This window comes from Serinus canaria, chromosome 1, assembly GCF_022539315.1.
Source record: "Serinus canaria isolate serCan28SL12 chromosome 1, serCan2020, whole genome shotgun sequence".
Lineage (NCBI taxonomy): Eukaryota > Metazoa > Chordata > Aves > Passeriformes > Fringillidae > Serinus > Serinus canaria.
In genome coordinates, this window is record NC_066313.1 from 47,789,850 (window position 1) to 47,810,008 (window position 20,159).

The following is a 20,159-nucleotide window of genomic DNA, read 5'->3' on the forward strand; positions in this document are numbered from 1 at the left end:
GACAAGAACACAGATGCAGAAGCATGGCTGAATTTGGAAAGCATAATCTTTGCCATGAAGCTCGTGTATACATAAGGATACTACAGCCCAAGTATAATGGACAACAATATCATTTTGAGCCTGCAGTCATTGCCAAAGTCCCACACCAGAACAGTTAAGTGTATTGCAGGTTGCAATAAAGAAATCAAGGGCTTAAATTCAGCATTTCTTGACCCAGTGGATGAAAAAAAGCACAAAGAAACACGATTCTTTAGTGTATGCAAATTTATTCAACTCTGAAATTATTTATTTACAACTAATGACTGATACCAACTGATGAGGTAAAAATATGAGGTATTGATATGAGCATAACATTTAAAAATGCAATTATCATAATGTATCAATGTAACAATACAAAATACTGTGGTAGCTGAATGGTAGACATGGCATAATGTGCATTTTGAAGAAATCTTATTTCAACAATACATGGCTTGGAGATGCCAGAAGCTCATGACAGAGCTTCTGCAAGGGCAGGAAAACAACCCTACCTTGCTAAGGGTGGCAGATGGCACAGGGCCTCTTCCAGCTGAGCAATGACTTGTGAGACAGGATAAAACCACTGTCCAGGTTTTCCCTTCTTTTCCTTAGGACATTATTTATTGCCAGACACTCCATTCCCAGGGCTAGAAATTCTGTGCCTCTTAATGCTGAGGCACCGCTGTATTTATTTATGTAAACTAATGTAGCAGAAGTACTCTAATTGCTCATGTTTTGGAAAACAGCCGGCATGAAATCGGCTGCCATGGCCACAGGCCTTGGGGAGGAGGTGCTGCTTTCTGGAATGGCGTTCCCAGCTGGGGAGGCTGGGAACGCCATTCCAGAAAGCAGCACCATTGCTGTCATTGCTCCTGGGAAGGCTGAGCCTGGGCAGTGGGGGTGCCCTGCAGCCAGTGGGTGACTGCCAACCCCACTACGACCATGTAACAGCCCCATGAGTGCTCCCCTGTCTGCAGGACTTAAAGCTCATGATAGTTGCACATTGCAATTCTTGTTGGCCATAAACTCGAGGCAGGAGCGCTCCCAGGCAACCAACATCCCTGATCCTGGGACTTGCACAATAAAATATGAGTGACACAGCTCATGGGTGAGGATGACAGTGACTTTTTTGGAGTCCTGCTCCTTCACAAGAACATGCTGGAGCACTGTGGGTCACCTTGGGTCACCCTGAGCTCCCACAGGTGCTGCCTCAGCTCACAGCACTGTCCCCTGCCAGCATAGCCCCCATGTGTGTGCAGGATGGCACGCAGGGTCATGCTCTAGCAGCTGTCACCAAACACAGTCCACTGCACAGCTCCCACACCTGGGGAATGTTCAGATCTCTGGCTTTGAAGGGACTTCCTCATTCATTGAATCGGGGCACAAAGCTGTAGCTTCACATAGGAAATGCATCCTGCTTAATCAATCTCATACTAATCTTTCTGGATTTTCCTGGAAGGACTGAGCTGAAACACTGGCTGTTGAGTGACTCGGCTGGTTTATGCAGCAATAAATAAAGTCTAATTGAACAAATGTGATTAATGAAGAACAGTATTAACAGGCTTGTACATTCTTACTGAGTCATAGATGTAATAACATTTTGGTCGTAGGTTAGTTAAAAACAAAATGGAACCCTGCCTCAAAGGCAATGTCGACAAATTATTATTATTACTTTTAAAGCATTCTTCATTAGCAAAATAATAGGTCCCTGAAAATGAAATTATATAATAGGCTTAAATGGCTCCTACTCCTCATAGTCCTAATCCTGCTCCCACCAATGTCTACAGAGGTGGGATCGTGCAGAACAGTGCAATATAAGATGAAAATGCTTGCTGTTACTATAAAAGCAATCTTTCCAAGAATAGTATTTATTTAGTCCTTTAAATCTCCAAGATGTGTTTAAAATCTTAAAAAAGCATAGTTATTTGTATAGTAAGAATATTAAAAGGCATGGTGTTCATCTGCATGTCTTTGTGTCCACTGGAAGTGGCAAACCTGCTTTGGATTAGCCATCTCTATGGGAGAAGGAAAGAACACAGAAACACTCAGAACCTAGACAAAATGCTTACAAAAAGAATTAATTTACAGCTTAATAAGTTACCAGTCTGATTTCAGCCATCTCAGGACACACAGCATTACCTTGTGCTGTCCGAGGATGAGCAGTTACCTGGAACACTGCACACAGTGAGGTCTCTACTGACAGACACCAGTCATTTAAGGCAACAGGTAAGTTTTCAACACCTTCTGCTAAAAGTCACAATTCTGCAGCTGAACATAAGTGGCCTCTACAATGTCTGTCTCAGATGCATCTCCATGTATTTTATTTGGTGAGACTGATTCCCTCCTCATTATTTTTAAATGCACTGTAACCTCCTTCTTCCTTAGTCCCTGTAATTCTTCCTACATCTATTTCTAGGTACCTTCTCATAGCACACACAAACACAAAACATATTTGGGAACAGGCGTTTGTTATCACACGAATTAGGCCTGGTAGCTCTGTGATAACAGCAAACACAGCTTATGTAGCAGTGACACACTAAGAAACAAGTGACAGGTCCACTTAATGTAGGTACAACTGATGCAAGTGATTTGCACTGAGTTATATACAAAATAATTAATTTATACATATACATATATATATAGATTGAATATAGATAAATATATACATACTGTACATTATTTATTTACAATTAAAATATGCTTCTTAGAAGCCTTTAAATACCAGAGTTATGTAACATACAAGTAATTGCAATAATCTGTTTTTAAAGTAATAAAAGCTCTCTGAAGAAATGTTTAGTTCAATAATCAAAATTAATACAGAGTGGATGTGGGGAAGGGGGGAAGGTGAAGTCTCCAGAATAAAAGAACTTTCCTATAAAATTCCTTTTTCAGCTTTGTATAGATCCAGGTCTGGCCAGATTTCTGCAGCTTATATCAGACCTTTGCTTTCAGTATTCCTGTTCTCTGCCAGACCCTGATTTATGCTCCCATGCTCCCAGGAACATTTCCTCAGATTTTTGTTTCTGGTCCCTCAGCAATCAGAGGTTGAAATGAGTTTCTGATCCTGGCAACTTCTGCTGCACACAGATGTCCAAAGCCTTTGTTGTACCACTCTGGGGAATGTCCTCTGAAGAAATGAAAAGAGAATTATTGAGAAACTCAAATACTCAAGACACAGTCCCCACAGAAACGTGCTTGCCATGCTTCCTCCATGCTTGCAATGCTCTGCACTGCCCATGCTGGTGGTGGCCATTCAAATGTTTGTCTGAAGTTCTCCCATGCAGTAATCAAATAAGCAGATTCTTTTTCTAAGATCCCATTCTAACAGTGGTAGGCACTGAGTGGAGAGAAGACTGCAGGAAAACCCTGAAGCAGCAAATCTACCCTAACCGTGCCCTCTGCTCCCAGCATCTGGGCTTGAGGGTTCTGTCCTGCTGAATGGGCACTGCTTTGTGCAGCTGGCATACTTACTTTAGGTCAATCCTGCAGATGTGGGTCAGCCTGGCCTTTCCTGAGCCGCAGGGCTCTATCAAGTACTGGGAGTCCATGACGATGGCTCGCACAGCTCCCATGAGAGGAGCCTCTTCATGCTCCACAGAGATGGCAACCAGCATGCACATCCCCTTGGGCAAATCCGTCCTCCACGTCCTGCAGGAATGGATGCGAGATGGAGTCACATTAGCAATGAAACTTTCGGGCACACGAGTCAGAGCCAGAATTGAAGTTACAATCTCCTTGTCTGCCCATCCTTGTTGCCTGCAATGCCAGTGGCCTGTCCTAGGAGTCCCTGGTAGAGTTTCATGGCCATGTGGAATGGCCACCCATCTATGTGACTCCAGGTGGAGAAATTTTGCTTCTCCACCGGAGTGTTTTGTAACCATCAGTATTCTAGGGCATGAGAGAGCCTTTTCCAGTCAGACAAAAGTTTTGGAAAGGAGAAAGACCAAGGATAAGCCATCTGGCAAAAGCTGAAACTGTGTGTTGCACCCATGCAGGCTTACAGAACAAGAAATGCAGTTTAGTATAGCAGAAATCCTCACTAGTACCCAGAATATGTTTCAAGGGTGTCTGAATTAAAACCAAAATCTCCTTCCATTTTATTCCTCTCCCAGGTTTCTATGCTCTCTTACATGCTGGACAAGTCTGCCACCAAGTTCAAGATTCCTAGACTTTAGTACTTAACATTTTTTTGTTGTTCTGCAAGCATTCTCCACATACCCTTGTGTCTCACATCTTTCTCATCTGCACTGAATCACAGAGGATAGGTCTGTGCTGTGGGAAGAAATGAGAAATTCCCACTGTGCTGTGCACCATGCATCATCTTGCTGTGGATTGTCTGAGACAGGGGTTATGCTGCCTTGGGAAGTATCATATTTTAGCAGGTAAGCTGCTTTCAAGGACTGTTGAAGTTTGGACTTCAGCAGATAATTTTAACATTCTGCATTTTTCTTACATGAAACTGAGCTGTCATTCAAGACACTGCAGGAAGATACTGACCAGAAGGTTTTACATGTGCCTGGGCATTAACAAAATTGATGAGCTGTTTTGGCAGATGAAACATATGGGAGAAGGAAATCACAGCTGAGATCCAGTATGAGAAATGATGAACCACCTCCTGCAAGTGCCTGCACAGTGTTTAGATGTGCCCACATCATTTTGGTAAATACCCTGCACTCCCTGGGCCATTTGGGAAGTAGAAAATTCTCTATCCCAGAGATTTCGGAAGACTCTGGCTTCCTGTTCCCAGTCATATGGATTTAGGCCAGTTTCAGTAGTTCTTTAAATACCTTAAAGTAGTAAAATCAGGCATGGCACCTAACTCACCAAAATTCTGTCATACTTAATGAACATGAAACACCTGTGGATTCTTTGATAAAAGAATCCACATGGCAGGGCAGCTGAGAGCTGTGTCACATCCCAGGCGTATGAAACATTTCTCCTCTCCTCTTACCATCAGAGTCTTCTCCAGGGAGCCTAATCCCCTTGTTATGACTGTCACATTGAAAAAAAAAGGAACAACTAAGTTGATCCTTTCACAGCCCAAAGTTTGACTGAGAAGGAGAAAATTGCCATCTGTTAAAATATATTTATTCATGTCCCCAGAGGTGTATTATAATTTCACTGTTCACTTCCCACCAATCATAAGGTATCAAATTGACTGCAGTATTGCTGGGTAACCTTGCTCTAGACTTAATGATATCAATCAAAAGAGATAAACAACAGAATCTGACAGATCTGCCTGATGGCTGTTTTCAGCCCTTAAGAACCCACCAGGATTCATTTTTATGATATGTATTTCAATCCTCGGGGGTCATTCTGCCTGGGTCAGTGAAAAGAATGAGAACTCGATAGCAGGATTTTCCTTTAACTGATGTGAGTGCACAGCAGGTCTTTAAAGAACATAAACCACCACGAAACCTAATAGTGAGCTAAGTGGCAAATGAGAGGACCAAATTACGGTCATCAAAACCTCCCCGCCGCTGGCAGACCATCTTCTTGGTGCCATGCAGAGGGCCAAATTTATCACTGGTTCAAGATAATGACATTATATAAGAAGATTATTTATAAAATAATGATAGATATATAATTATATAAGAGATATAATAGATATTTGATTATAAAGTAGTTAATTTAGCCCAGTATACTGTGGTAAGGCAAAGGAAATAGAGTAATGGGAGAATTGGTACAGAAAGCATTTTTTAAATCTTCCCCTAAGAGTTCCAATAATTCTTCCCTTATACCAACAATATCTGCATGCTGTCATCCTTTAAGAGACTACCAAAGTTCATAAAAGGGATGTACTTTTGTAATTATATTTTATTTGGCTCATCTTTTTCCTTCAATCTTCATTCCCTTTAATACAATTCTGACTCCCTGTACTCCTTCCTTTGTCAAAACTGCTTTGTATTTCTCTGGCACATCATTTCAATCAAAGAAAGCAGGGACCAAAAGCAGGAATGCACAAAATCAACCTACAATAAATAACTGTAGGACTGACCCTGTAAGTGAAATATGTCAGCAGCTCCACAATAGCTCCTAGCAAGCAAAGGCCCAGATTTCAAAGACAGAAGAGGGGTTTTTTTTGACTGTTCTGTACAGGCAGATAGACAATGGCAGAACTGGGATTGAATGTAGAATATTGATACACAGCTATACGTTTATTTGAGAGAAGTCATCCCCTGGAAGAGAGAATACAAATCTACTGCCTCTTTCTGTTCATTTCCACACTAGGATTTTTATGGATCAGCATTTCTTCATTTACAAAGACTCCAACTGAAAATTTAAGATAATAACTTATACAGACACTGTATAACAGCCTTAGCTTAAAAGCACCACTATCTTCTCTTCTAAACATTTGGCTCTTACACATCAAACATTCCCCAGAGAACAGCAAAAGCAGTGTAAAAAACAATTGGGTTCTATTTGCACTGTTTTGACAACAAACAAAGCTAAGAGAGAAGAGCAGCTATTATCAGACATCTGTTCTGAGGAAGAAATTATATTTATGGCCTCAGGAGTATGTGCTGCTCAAATTACATCAGAGAAAAGGTCAGCATGCTGTAGGTGTATGAGTAATTCAGTTTGAGAAATCAACACTGCTGCCCAGAAGTAGAGTTCCTGGAGAGCAATTACACAGATGTGAAGGCTGAGATAAGTCCAGATCTTCTTTACGCACTGCAGGAGGCAAAGGTACCAGAGAACTGCCCTCAGCTTACCTGAGAACAACAAAGTCTCGGACGGGGTGAGGAGCCATGGTGTTCAAAACATACTGGTAAACTTCTGTCTGCTTGTCCAAGCTCTCCACCACCTTCCACTGCAAGAAGTCCTCATCCCAGAGGTGACGTTCTCTCAGCACTCGGTTCAGGACAACTGATGGCGGGGCTTCAACTTCAACTGAGGCTTTCCACAGCCTTAGTGGGTTCCCATCCCCAACCTGGAGGGACCAAGAAGACAAACCCCAGTAATTTACATGCCTATGTTCAGCAGATGATAACTGAGGACAAAATCTCAATGTGCTTAAGAGCATTCATATTTCCTTGCTAATCATTACCATTGTTGCTATTGCTGCTGCTCTGCTACTCCTGGATGGAAATCTGAAGTGATTCATGACTCTGCTCTTACAAAAGAATATCTCTGGACTAGTTCCCATAGTGTCAGTGAGGTTCTGCATTACTTCTGATGTGACAGACACTTTTCCAAGTCCAAACATCCTAAGTGTAATGATGAATATGTGTCTGCAGAAGTAAAAAGAGATGAGACACTGAAACCCTGGGCTGAAATAAAGCAACTGCCTTAGGCAATCTTATACACTGCCTGGGACTGAGGGTCCATTAACTCTCCTGGTCAATTCTGGGGGAGCAGAACATACATTGATTCAATTATGTGTCAGGTACACAGATGTTTGCTCCTCAAAATAGCTGCAAGGGAGGTGTTGGGAAAACACCTTTCAAAGAGCACACACTATTTGCTAACTCCTCCTTGCTCACAGATCCTGTTTCTTGAAACACCTCCACAGCTTACAGTAAGGGGAGCAGAAAGTGCTGGGCTATGCACAAGGTGAATATCCTAGATTGCACACATCCAGCTTTTCTGCAAGGTTTTAGGGGTCCTATTTTAGGCAGTAACCATGTTAACTGTAATCACTGGATCTTGCAAGCCCTGCTTTTCTAACCCTTCCCTACCCTACTGTTCTCATATACCAATGTGACTACTTTGGAAACCTCCAGTACCTCCCATAGACCCAGGACTGTTTCCGCAGAAACCTACCTTCCTCACGTCCCACCTTGAATTATTTCATGTTGCTGTAATTCTTTCTCCCCAAAGCTTTCAGTTCCCCATTTCCCCTGCCCTGGAACCCCAGATTCCCAATCCCCTCTGTAGTCTCACAGTTCCTTGACCACCAGCCATAAAGGCTTCTATTCCCTCTCTCCTATCTCCCACATTCTGCTCCCACCTGAGCCCTGTTACTCTCTCCCCAGCCTCCCACAGTCCCTCCCTGGAGAGGTCAGTCACAGAAGCTGACTACAAACCACAGTAACTTGCAATTTCTTTGCCCAGACAGAGGGGTTGCACTTTCCCAAGCTGGGGTAATGCTGCTTCCTGCCCCCTCACTATCCAGATCTCACATTCCTCCCACTACTCTTCTCCTGCCTAGTTAGTGTCACCCATCCCTAATCCATCCCTTCCTCTTGCTAGCTGCTACTGCTTTGGAGACCTCTGCTTTGCTGCTCAGTTTCCAGCAGCCCTGAACTCCACTTTCTGCAGGGACCCTGCAGCACCCTCTGTCTCACTGCAGTGGTCTGGCTTTCTCTGAAAAAGTGATGGAGCCTAAAACAAATTCAGAAATTTCAATAAAAGCTGCAGGATCAAAAATCCACATGAAAAAAGAACAGAAGGATCAGGGATAAAACTGGCCTGCTTAAAAAAGCATAGGAGAGCCTGAAGAAGTTTGGTAATTACCTGTTCTAGCTGTGTTGTCCAAACTGCTAGCAAACATCAAGAACTGGTCAGAAACTTTTCACGTCCCCCAGTCAAAGAGCTTGCCCAGGTAATGTTCTCTGTTGTTGTTTGCTGTGTCACTTACAAGATCTATTTTGAAGACCCCAGCTTGCTTTCTGTGCCTTTTTCTGGCATCTCATACTTGAATCACTATTACATTACATTTTAACTGCTTTTAGTAATCTTTCTAAAAATAATAATGATAATAATGATGATAATGATGATAATGATGATGATGATGATGATGATGATGATGATGATGATGAATAATAATAATAATAATAATAATAATAATAATAATAATAATAATAATAATAATAATAATAATAATAATAAAGAGTGTCTTGCCAGAAAGAAGGGTGTGAGTTTTGCCATGCAACATGCCAGGCTGCCCCACAGCTGAGCTATATTTGGCTTTCGTTTCTTTACTGCTTCTTTCTCGTCTTCCCAAATTACCTTTTTGTAGGCGAGTTCTGCATTCTCCACACTGGAACATGTGACCCATCCTTTGAATTTCTCTTTTGCTTCTTTCTGGAGATTTTGCATGAGAGTTTCTAGGTACATCTGATAGTTCCCTCCTTCCTCATCCACTTGTTTCCCAAGCTCGTCCAGGGTAGGAGAATGCACTTCTGCATCAACATAGGAGTTTCGGGACTGGGTGATCATCTCGTGTGGGACCTGTGCCACAGAAGGGAGGGAAAACACACAGAGAAAATCTTCTGCTGAGAACTTTTCCTTAAGACAATGTGTTTCTAGGCTGATGGACCATTCAGCATCCAGTTGTACAAACCTAGGATCTGTAAAATTCACACCAGTTTCTGCCTTTATGCAAGATGAAACATCAAAGTAGTCTAGTGAAACAGCTCATGGCTCAGAACAGCACTACTCATGCAGAACCGTGTTAGACTGATCAACTGGATGTCAATACCCCACTGTTACTCCTTTAGCCCTCAGAAATATTGCCTTGTGTTTCTGGGGAAAGAAGATATGAGCATTTGCTCTCCTCCAGCTGCAGTGTAAGTAGCTGCAGGAATGACTGCAGGTCTCTATGTGATTTTTACTTTATTGCATGACACAGAGAAATAAAGTGTATAGGCAATTATTTTTAAGATGGATAAGTTTTAATTGAGGCCTTAAAAGCATTGTAATAAAATTTTACACTAGCAGATTTTGATTTGAATTAGTCTAAAATTTCCTAATCCAGTGGTTTGGGTTTAAAACTGTCACAGAATAATTACCCTGCATCTTTTGAATACTAAAAGGGAACCGCCATAAAGAAATGAGATAAATAAACTTTGGGTGAAGCAAGTTTACAAATAAGTGAGGCACCAGTCTCTGAGCTAACACAAGACAGAAAATATAAGCATAAACATAAATACTTCAAAGGGTGCTGCATTATGTGGCCATGAATAATGCTGTTTGAGTCTCTCACTCACCTCAAAAAGTTTGTTGCATTCCATTATCATGTGAGCAAGTCCCTGAGTAGCTGCCAGGTTTTCACTGAGGTCCTTCTGATCTGGCTTCCCTGTTGCATATTTTTTCTGTATTACTCTGTAATTGAATTCAGTATCTCAGGTAAAGAGCTGAATCTTTTTAATATGAAAGCAAAAACCAGCAGGATACTCCCAACATCAGAGAGAAAACCCCCCTATCTTTAGTTTCTATTTATCAACAAGATTGCTCAAACTGCTGGGCCTGTTTTAAAGGAAAAATGTTTACCTAAAATATTGCTCAGCCAGAGGTAAAAGCAAGCAAGGTTATGCATATCCTGCATGATGTGTTGTACATTTTGAAATGGATTTTTAACAGACATGATGTAAAGTGGTTTGCATTGTTACTTCTTAAAGCCCTTGTTCAGACATGGGTTTTACTTGACCAAGAATCTCAGTGTATTCTGAACCAGATGGGAGGGAAAAAGTCAAGAGGGACCACTAATGTTTAGCTGGGCTATGCCCTGTTTAGTCTACACTCACCATGTTACAATTTTAATGTGGCCTGAAATAAACCCTGTTTCCTGAATGGCAGAATGTAGACAGTAAACTGAAAGTGAAAAAAACCACTCATTGAAAATCTACATATCAAAATCCTTTAAAACATGCTTAATCTTTGACTTCAACCAGGGCAAAATCAATCCCTTTTCCTTTACAGAAGCCAACATTACTCATCCAAAACTCACTAGTGCCCCATTGAAAATTCCAGATGGAAAGCAGGCACCACATGTTCACAACAGACAACCTGAAATGCCTGCTGGGCTTGTGAAAACAAGTGTGCTTCTGGCTCTGCGGCAGGGGTTTTCCCCTCTCACTGAAGCCATGCCCTGTTTAATGTGTGCTGGAAAGCAGATGGCTTGGAAAATTTTTCCTGCATACCACTGAAAGTATCACTCCGTATCCAGGATGTGACTATTTATAATGCTGAGAAGAAACATACCTTGGAGAGCTTTCTTTCTTCACTATGTTGAGATGGAAGAGGGAAGGGGCCAGACAAACAGCGATGTTCATGGGAGTCATCTGATTTTCCTCCACGGAGGTGACGTCGCTGAGGAAGCAGAGCAGGGTCTGCAGAACCTCCCTGTTCTCATCAGCCATGAGCATGATGGCCGCCTGCACCGCCTGCAGCCGCTGCTCCTTGGGAACATCTGGGAGGGAGCAAGTGACGTCCGGGGGGTCAGTTGTCAGATCAGGTAAGGAGCCGGAAAGATAAAGTTATCACAGACACTGACAGTCCCCTCAAGTGCTCAAAACCCGCACAGAGGTGGTGCTTAGGGACGTGTTTCAGGGCTGGACCTGGCAGTGTTAGGTAATGCTTGACTCACAGAGGTCTTTCCCACCTTAGCGATGGCTCTGGGAAGAGGCAGATGACAGGAGACCAAGGGGGAAAGATCAGCTGGTCCTGATCTGCTCCTCCTTCTGCTCCTCCACAAAGCACAGCTTCCCTCGCCAGTGTTTGGCATTTCTCTGTTTTGCTCCCAAGAAAGATACTGGGCTTCATTTGAAGTTTATGAAGGGAGAATTGTATTCAGTACTCATAGCTTTAAATGGTATTTTTCAGGTTCTCTTTGTCCCCTGGCAAGACAGAAGTTTAAGTCTTAGGGAAGCTTTGGGAACACTTAGATTTGTGTCCCAAACCGTAGAAGAGTTTAGTGGAAGAAGTAGTGGAAATGCTTAAAGAGCACCTCAGACAGATTCATTTCTAAAACTACCATAAGTTCTCTCAGTTTGGACTTTGAGTCCTCCTCTGGGTATTACATACTCTGTATAATCGAGTGGAAGAAGAACAAAAGCAGATTTACAGTAGAGAGAACAGCTAGCTTTTAAGATTTGACTGTTAGCCTTGTACGAGCACTTTATGTTAAAAGCTTTCAGACATGAAAGACAAAATGTACACAGCTCAATACTTCTAAAGTTTCTGAAAGCAGCAAGGCCGGGTTTTTCTGAGAAGTCAGAGAAGCCTTTGCTAAATCCATGCAATGTGCCTTTTCTTCCCACAACACCTCCTGGTAATCCCTCCCTCCCCTTTATTGTTGCTCTGATGGGTCTGGTACCTGAAGCAGAAGATCAGCCAGTGCTTCAAGTCACAGGTAAACATTAAGCAACTGGGAGTTTTAGGAAAATGGAGAAAGTTTCATCAATGGTATGCCATATAGAGTACTACACTAATAATCTCATCCCAAATCCTACGTGTTACATCAATTCAAGCCATTCTGGATATATGAAAACGGTCTTGGATATATGAAAAATATCTTCAGCGAGTCCCAGAAAATCAGAACTCTCCTGCAATACACTAGGAGAGGAAAAATCCTTCCTAACTTCACACTAAGAATTTGCTAAACAGAACAAAGGGCAAGAAAAAGTCTCAGCTACAGATTAATTTAATTGCAGATGTTATGAAATACAATTGGTATCCCAGAAATTTTCAACATTTTTCTTTCTGTGAAAGGAGTTTTGTCAGTACTGTCTGAAACAGAAAAATACATTCCCATGTTGGTCACATGGAAAAAACCCCATGCTACTCATTCTTAATCCAAACACTATTTTCTGGTGTCTACAGAGCCCATTTTTTCTTGTTCCTACCTTGGTTTAAAGATACTCATCCTCAAGTCTTTCTGAAATCCTTTAAATTCCTAGTGCATTTTAGCAATCTTAGCTCATCTTTTCCTCTTCTGACCAATGGAAAGAGAAGTTTTTCAGATTTCCCACTGCAGCACCATGCAGACATTACAGAGTCAGCACATGCCTTTTTTTACATTTTTTGTTGGCTGATATAGTTTCCCCATTCAGCCTCATGTCTTGGAAAAGGGGAGCCCTTCTGGCTACAGACCTGCTTTATGCTGATGCCACTGGGATCTGCCATCCCTCTCTTCCTGTAGCAAGGGGGTAATTTACTCGCAGTCTCTTCTGTGCAGAGAGACATCCCCAATTTTCATCAAGCAATAGTTTAGAGGTGATTTGTTTCCAAGGACATGCAGAACATGTCCTTGGCCACCTCCCCATGGAAATGACTGTGACTGCCATTTTATTAGCAGCCAGAATTCCTGTTGCTTTTCTGAACAAGCTTATTAATGTGTGTGCAGGCAGACAACTTGTGAGCAGGAAAGAAGGGGAAATGATGGTCCAGGGCTGGGCACCAACTCTTGCAGTTAACTTGTGTTCCAAGACACCACGTAGAGCCAAACCCAATGAATTTATTTGCAGTGCTGTCTCTCACATGCAGAATCCCAGCGTTCTCTACCAGCTACAGACACTGTGGTGGTAAATTCATTAGTGACTGCACGCCACAGACAGATTTTTACAGTAAAGGGAAGCAACGGAAGTATCTGAGATTCTTAAGCACTGGGATTACACAGTGTTTGAAAATGGCTTTCTATTGTTTTGGCAGCTGAAATGTCTGCAAGTGAAAAGACTAGACACACTTCTCTTTAGTGCTTCCAATTATTTGGCTTAGGCTGGCTGCATCTGCCAGAGTGCTGGCTGGCTGTCCTCATAATGGACACTGTCAGGAAAAAAAAACTCTAATTCCTCTGGCTGTTCAGTGTTTTCCTCACTGTTTATTTCTCCCTCAGTCTGGAGAAGAGATACACAGTCATTTCCTGATTCCCAGGGACTTTCATTATTCTGATGCATCTCAGATTTTTCTGAAGATTGCTTATGCTGGAAATAAAAGAAGAAATCCCTTGGTTTCTTTCTTTCTCTATGAGTTCTTTACATAGAGCTTATGATCTACATGAAGGCAGCTTGTTTTTGCATGTACATTTTATTGACTATAATGAAAAAACAATCAGAAGTCACAGCAAGGAAGGGGACTACAGAGACACATATTCTCATGGTCAAGTACCACTTCTCCATGCTCAGAAGACTCATTTATATTGAGATATAAATGTATGAAATGGGCCCAAAGTTTAAAGAAATCTGACAAAAATATGAGTCTTCATGCTCTTTGTGTCCAGCAGCCTGTTCTTCTGTCTTCTTTCTGATTGTGAGGCTAGTATGAAGATTGTCTTTCCATTAAATTTGACACTGAAATGTTTAGGTGGTTCTAAAGACCTGGTAGTGAAAGATTTTGAGGGCAGAGGGGTTTTTTATATCTCAAAGGCTAGCAGAAAGAAACCTATCCAGTGTTAACACGCCAAAATTATTTACAGTATATTACTATATAACAATTTCTAATTGTTTATAATAAGAGAAATATGTAGAAATATCAACTTACATTGATAGATGTGCAGAAAAGTCTCTCCTAGTTTACTTGTGAGGAGAGGCTCTGGCAAGTCCCTGAAGAATTGCTTGACCATGTCAGCCACATCATATGCTGACTGGTCTTCATAGCTGACGTTTTCTGGGGAGCTCTCGTTCATCTGGCGCAGGGCCTGGATTCGGGATTTCACTCCAGACTTCCGAAACAGACCCACCTAAAAACACACCATATTGACTTGGGTAAAGGGGAAAGTGGCACTTGGAGAATATATATATAGTATATACATTTATATGTGGGACTTGGATCATGACCAAAGCTTGGGCTGCTTATTTCACTCTAGGCAAAAAAGAGGAAAATGTATAAATGCAGTTGATGGTCCTACAAGTCTTGCAGGCAAGCACAGGCTCCCACAGAAGGATTGCAGGGGTTAATAATGCTGCTGCTCTCTGTCCCATCCTAGAGAGACAGTTCAGAGTGCCTTGTGGTTTCTCTGCTGCCTGAGAAGTTTAAGCAAGATGCTGTGCTGCTATAAATCAGCCTGGCTTGCTTGGCTTGGGTGACTGACTGTTGATTTACTCCAGCTGAGAATCTGGCCCCTTATGTTTATTTGGGTACATATTTTGAAGACTAACAGGAAAATATTATGCTTAGCTAAGTAGTAAATGCTGTGGCAAAAGATTAGTACTTCCTGGTAGCTTTAAAATCAAGAATAAATGTATTTTTTCCCTTTCATGCTGTCTGCTTCCAAGAGTTCTCCCAAATTCCACTGAAAAGTCCAGTTCGAGAGTGGGGGCCATGGAGGGATTACTTGTGCAGTGTTACTAAGATACATTTTTATCCTGTTTGGTTTCTATTTTGAAAGGAAGTGGTAATTCTTCAAATGATGCCTTCAAGGCAGGGTTGCCCTTTCTTGTCCTTCTCCACCCGTGGAATTCCCCCTGGGGCGAATTCCTGGGCCTCAACCACATTATTTATTCCCAAGTGAGTTTACAGTGCTTCATTTGGGAAGTGTTAACACTGTTTTCCCTTCAGATTTACAGGGAAAAAGGTGAAACATTGAGAGAGACCTATGGGAAAGACACATTTCCAGTTGGGAATTATAGACCCTTTTTCCTCTCTGGTTGCTGTCTCGCTGATGATTCGTGCAGCTTCCTGCATGGCACAGTCCATCAACAAACAGTAAAGGCAAGGGAATAATGCCTTTGGCCTTCTTCCCCTTACTTCAAAGTAAGAAGCAGCACAGAGTTCACAGAGGACCCTCCTCTCTCCAGAACACCTCCCATGCTCACCTGGAGGGTATTTAGGACTTTGTTTAGCTCGAACATTCATGACATTTATTACATAGGTCACAGCTCTGAGAGGGGCTGTATTTATTTAATTACTTATATGGAGAGGAACTGCTGCACCAGCCTGGCGGTGAGGCAGCTCTTGTATGTCTTCTTACTGATGAATTTAGTGTCACTTGAGAGCTAAATTTATGTACAGGAAGTAGAGAACTGGAGTGTGCCCTGTGTTCTGTATTTATGATCCCAAGTGAAGCTCTGCTCTTCTTCCTGACAAGAGCATACAAGAAAGAACATCCAGCTCTTTTCATCTGGTTTTCCCTTTCCCTTTCTCTTCTTATTTTTAAATGCCTTTTCCTCTTAGAAATGTCTGCTGAAGATGAAGAAGACAGACTTGCTAATTCTGTCCAAAAAAATGAGGTTTTGGCTTGTGGTAGATAAATGTGAGACCCTAGGCTCAGTTCTCTCCTTTTGATGGAAAGTGTCCTTGCTGGTATAAACAACCATTACAAACTTATAGCTAAATCTGATTTGAGAGGTCAGATGCCAAACGTCACCCATGCAATCTCCAGCTGCACATCATTCTACTGCTCTTGATCTCTGTTTAAAGACATTTATCCAAACTCCTATTTCCTTTTTTTTATTAATGGAAAAAATTAATAATTAATCAAAAGAGTTCTTCACTCAGTAGAAAAATATTTTTAGGCTTTGTTATGCATTATTACAGACTTGTTCTGTAAATAAAAAGGAACTAAAAATCCAGAGGTTATTCTGCCTTAATCTCTTTACTGTCCTCATGCTGTGTGGATCATCTTCCCGACAAGCAGCCATATGATGCATGACAGAAAAAAAGATGCAGTTGGAAAAGGCAAAGCAGTTTCTCTTTCACAAAGTGAAACTGAATTACATATCCTACAAATAACTGTGGGGCTCCTCAAGCCAGTTTAAGGATTTCAGTGGCAGGAGCCAGACCTTGCAATGGTTAGAGCAACAGCAACTTTACCACGTGTGTGCAGTAGAAGCTCTGACACCTGTTCCGAACTCTAGCCCACCTTCTGCAGCACACAGGAGAGACACATAAGCAGTGTGCTGAGGTTACCCAGTTCTCTGTCCAGGCATTAGCAGACTTTGAATTAAATGGGAACAAAGGGAGTAACTGTAAAGCAGAGGAGCTTGACTGCCTGCAATGTTTTTGCCTCGAAAGGTTTTTGGTGAAAAGATATTTTAAAGGACACCAATTTGTAGTTCTCCTGCCTCTTTATTTTAATCAGCATTTTCCCAATTTTACTCTAAAAAGAAACCACAGCTGAACTGACATTCACAGAGCTCTGATGCTTCCCAGCCCATAAACACAAATGGATCAGACAGTTGTCCGAGGCTTCCAACACCTTTTAATTGCCTCAAGCCTCTCAAGAGCTTTTTCTTTCTCCTTTGTACTCCCTTTTACATTCTCCCCACTTAATCCTCTCTCTTCTCTTTCTTCCTCTGGCTCTGCTTCTTAGATGACAAGCCCATCCCTATCCATACATCTCCTGTTCCTCTTATTTGGGCGTCTCCTTCTCCAATCTCATCACTAATTCCAGGCTTGCTGCATCACTTTTCTTCCTACACTGGCTTTCCACAGCTTTTCCACAGCTTAGTACACAAACCCAGATGAGCACTGGGGCAACCAGGCATGTTAGCTCCTGAATATATCACTTCTACTTGTCTCCATGCATCTTTCCCTTTCATCCTCTCTTAATAGATTTCTGACAAGCTGTTTATCCCACCCCTCAGCTCCTGCACTACATATGGCTGGCAGAACTCATCTCAGTTCACTTTAACACTGTGGAGTCAAGGTCTGACCACTACAGGATCCTTTCTAGAGAGAAGTGACAGGAAGGACTCATGTCTTTCCCACTGGCTGCAAAGGGAAATCGTTGTGATTCACTGGAATGCCTTTAATTTTCAGATTTCAGTTTTGGGGAAGATGACTGTCACCTAACAAAAATCCTGAACAGCAAACAGAATGGTGATTAGAAAATGTGAAGATTCAAAACAGACTGCTTCCACCCTTTTCATGTGCTCAGAAAGCAGGAAAATCTGCAGAGCAAAGTGCTGGTTGCTCCTTTCAAACTTACAACTATCTAAAGGCAGTTATGAAAGAGGTCATATCACACGAGGTTAGTAACAGTAGAGGACTGAACATAAACAGCCAGGGGGTTTCTCCCAGTCCTATCTTCATAAAAATATACATCCTCATCCTTAGGGGAAGAACAGTAAAAATATGATTATTATGTCCCTCTGTAAATAAAGGGAATAAATAAAAAATCTGAAATTCTTTGAGGATGAGGGTGTCCCAGCTGGCTTGTTGTAGCTAAAAGCACTATAAAAGGCAACGTACCATAATGGCCTTGGCATTGAACCCCTGCTGACCTAACTATCTGGATATATCTGACTCTGTCAACAGAATACTTGGAATATTTTGCTGAGTTTGCTCTCTATTCTTGGACTTTTCTGTCTTTGCTAAGTAAATAAAACCTTTTGTACCATATCTTGTGAAATGGTGAATGCAGTTAACCCTCGATGGCAACTGTCAAGCATAAGCAGTACAGATACGTGTAGAAGTGAGGAGTCCTGATCCCTTCCCAGGTTTCATTCAATATACATGAAGATCTCAAAATGTTCTTTGAAGTAGACTGTGGTATACAAATCAGCAGGACTGTTACAGCTACAAAATTTCAACAGATTAGCTGGATACAAACCTCAAAATGGAAAACTTTTAGTTTTGGCACCAACTATCAAATCACCAGAGGAGATTGAGACCCAACATGAGACATAATAATCTTCAAATAATCCTGGCACTTAGTACAAAAATGCTGACTGTTGCTTGCTAAAAGTGGCTTTCCAGAAAAAACGAACAAGTCCGTGGAGTAAAGCTCCTACCTGGTCTAGACAGTTGCTCCGTAGGTAGCGCAGGGCTTGTTGTATGCTCTGGGGAAGAGGCTGCCCTGTTCTCTGGACATGAACTATCAGGGGCACACCAAAGACATTCTTGTCCTTGTAGTCAGGGACTTTCATCCTCTTCATGAACTTTGGCACAGACCTGAAAATTAACATGAACAGACTGCATGAAAAAAATCAGGGTATTTACACGCCTTCTGAGTAATGCTACTGACAGAAATTGGTAACTGGGGCCTTTTTAATAAAGATGGTGAAATAATGTTTAATGCACAATACACAAATGCTTTACTATTTGCATAATTGATTAATTTCTTAATGTCTTTAAGTGGATGGCCTCTAAGGTATAGCATAACAATCACTTCCAACAAGAACCTCTTACTACGCAGGTGTCATCCAGCTGAAACCAACAAGATTTAAAGCATCTTTTAGGGACTCACAAGAATGGCAGAGCAAACCTGAGTGGAGAGGGTATCTGAGGGAAAAGGAGGTTCTAACATGCTGATGACCTTTGATCTTCTACCAGTTCCATGATTTAGTATTTCTATTGACTAAAACTTTACAAGAAGAAATGATGGTGGGAAATCCCTATGTGTCAGATTCCTCCCTCATGTTATATCATTTATTCTAGTTGAGTAACTTAAGTGAAAGCTGGTGAATTTGCTTTCTTCAAAAAATTGTGATGAAAACACGAACCAACTGGATTCCCTTTCTGGGAGTCATGACTGCCATGGAATTAAAATAAAAAAGATGAAAATTACCTGAATGTGACTAAGAGTGTCATCTGTGTGGGAAGAAGTAAAAACTCATTTTAAATTACCTACTGAAGAAGTACATACAGTGTGTAACTCTACAGCTATTTACAGTGCCTCTATTAAAAATCCTTAGATACTGATTACAAAAACTGAAGAAATATCTCTCAGGATGAAAACCTTGTACAAACAGCAGGATCTAGAATTTGCTGTATTCTAGTCTGCTTATTTGAACTTGGCTAAGGTAAGATTCATTTCAGTGCAGATGCCAGCTAGAAACAGGAAGTGCTCCAAAGGAGAGCAGTAAAATGGAGATTAATTTTACTGAATTTTAGTTATCTTACAGAGATTTAGAAAGAGTCAGCTGTCTGGGCTACCTCTATACCCACTTTAGAGAGAGACACCTCTGGAAGGTGACCCAAACCCTCATCCTTGGATATAATGGGCTGCTTTGGGGTTGCCTGTCGTTTTCCTCTGACCACAAACAGCCAACCTGACTTTCTCAGATTAGATTTATAACAGATTACTCTTTTAACTTTTCCTAATGACTGATGTCAGTGAGGTGAATCTCACATGTATCAATTGTATCTATTTTTCCATTTCTGTGGGAAAACTTGTCTTAACATAGCTCTCAGATGAACTTAGTGGGATTTTGGGGAGGTGCTTTCAGCATGAAAATCACAATATAAATATCAAGTCATACTGTATCTGGACTGGGTGCCTTGGTGAATTAGAGAAAGATTCTGTCATCATTTTGACTATTTCTCATATACTTTTAAACTCTTATCCATGCCCATTTTCATTTCATGGTGTACCTCAATCTGTGGGGCCCACCAGGGTTTTTGTACCATGAAACGTGCAGGTTTCTGCAGCCAGTTGCCCGAGAAGGAGCCACATAGTGAGCATTCACATCCATGTGCACTTCCCTCCACTCCCTGAGTGACCAGGTAGCTGTCACAGCTGCCAGGGCTCCCTCTAA

The 20,159-nt window shown here is 41.6% G+C and overlaps 1 protein-coding gene across 8 annotated transcripts in view; it reads right to left on the reverse strand.

The window, feature by feature from the left end:
* Nucleotides 1-229: 229 nt before the first annotated feature.
* STARD13 (StAR related lipid transfer domain containing 13) overlaps nucleotides 230-20,159 on the reverse strand; it is a 291,026-nt gene continuing 271,096 nt past the window's right edge. For 5 of the 8 annotated variants that reach the window (XM_030234036.2, XM_030234032.2, XM_030234035.2 and 2 more), the window contains 8 exons: nucleotides 18,414-18,573; nucleotides 14,221-14,419; nucleotides 10,945-11,152; nucleotides 9,951-10,065; nucleotides 8,971-9,192; nucleotides 6,732-6,949; nucleotides 3,487-3,663; nucleotides 232-3,142 (listed from right to left, as the gene is read on the reverse strand). In XM_030234036.2, the coding sequence (XP_030089896.1) occupies nucleotides 3,025-3,142; nucleotides 3,487-3,663; nucleotides 6,732-6,949; nucleotides 8,971-9,192; nucleotides 9,951-10,065; nucleotides 10,945-11,152; nucleotides 14,221-14,419; nucleotides 18,414-18,573 (1,417 nt within the window). In that variant the 3' untranslated portion in view covers nucleotides 232-3,024. Of the gene's footprint in view, nucleotides 3,143-3,486; nucleotides 3,664-6,731; nucleotides 6,950-8,970; nucleotides 9,193-9,950; nucleotides 10,066-10,944; nucleotides 11,153-14,220; nucleotides 14,420-18,413; nucleotides 18,574-20,159 lie in introns of all 8 variants that reach the window. The other 3 variants (XM_030234031.2, XM_009102875.4, XM_050969845.1) reach the window with 2 other exon arrangements.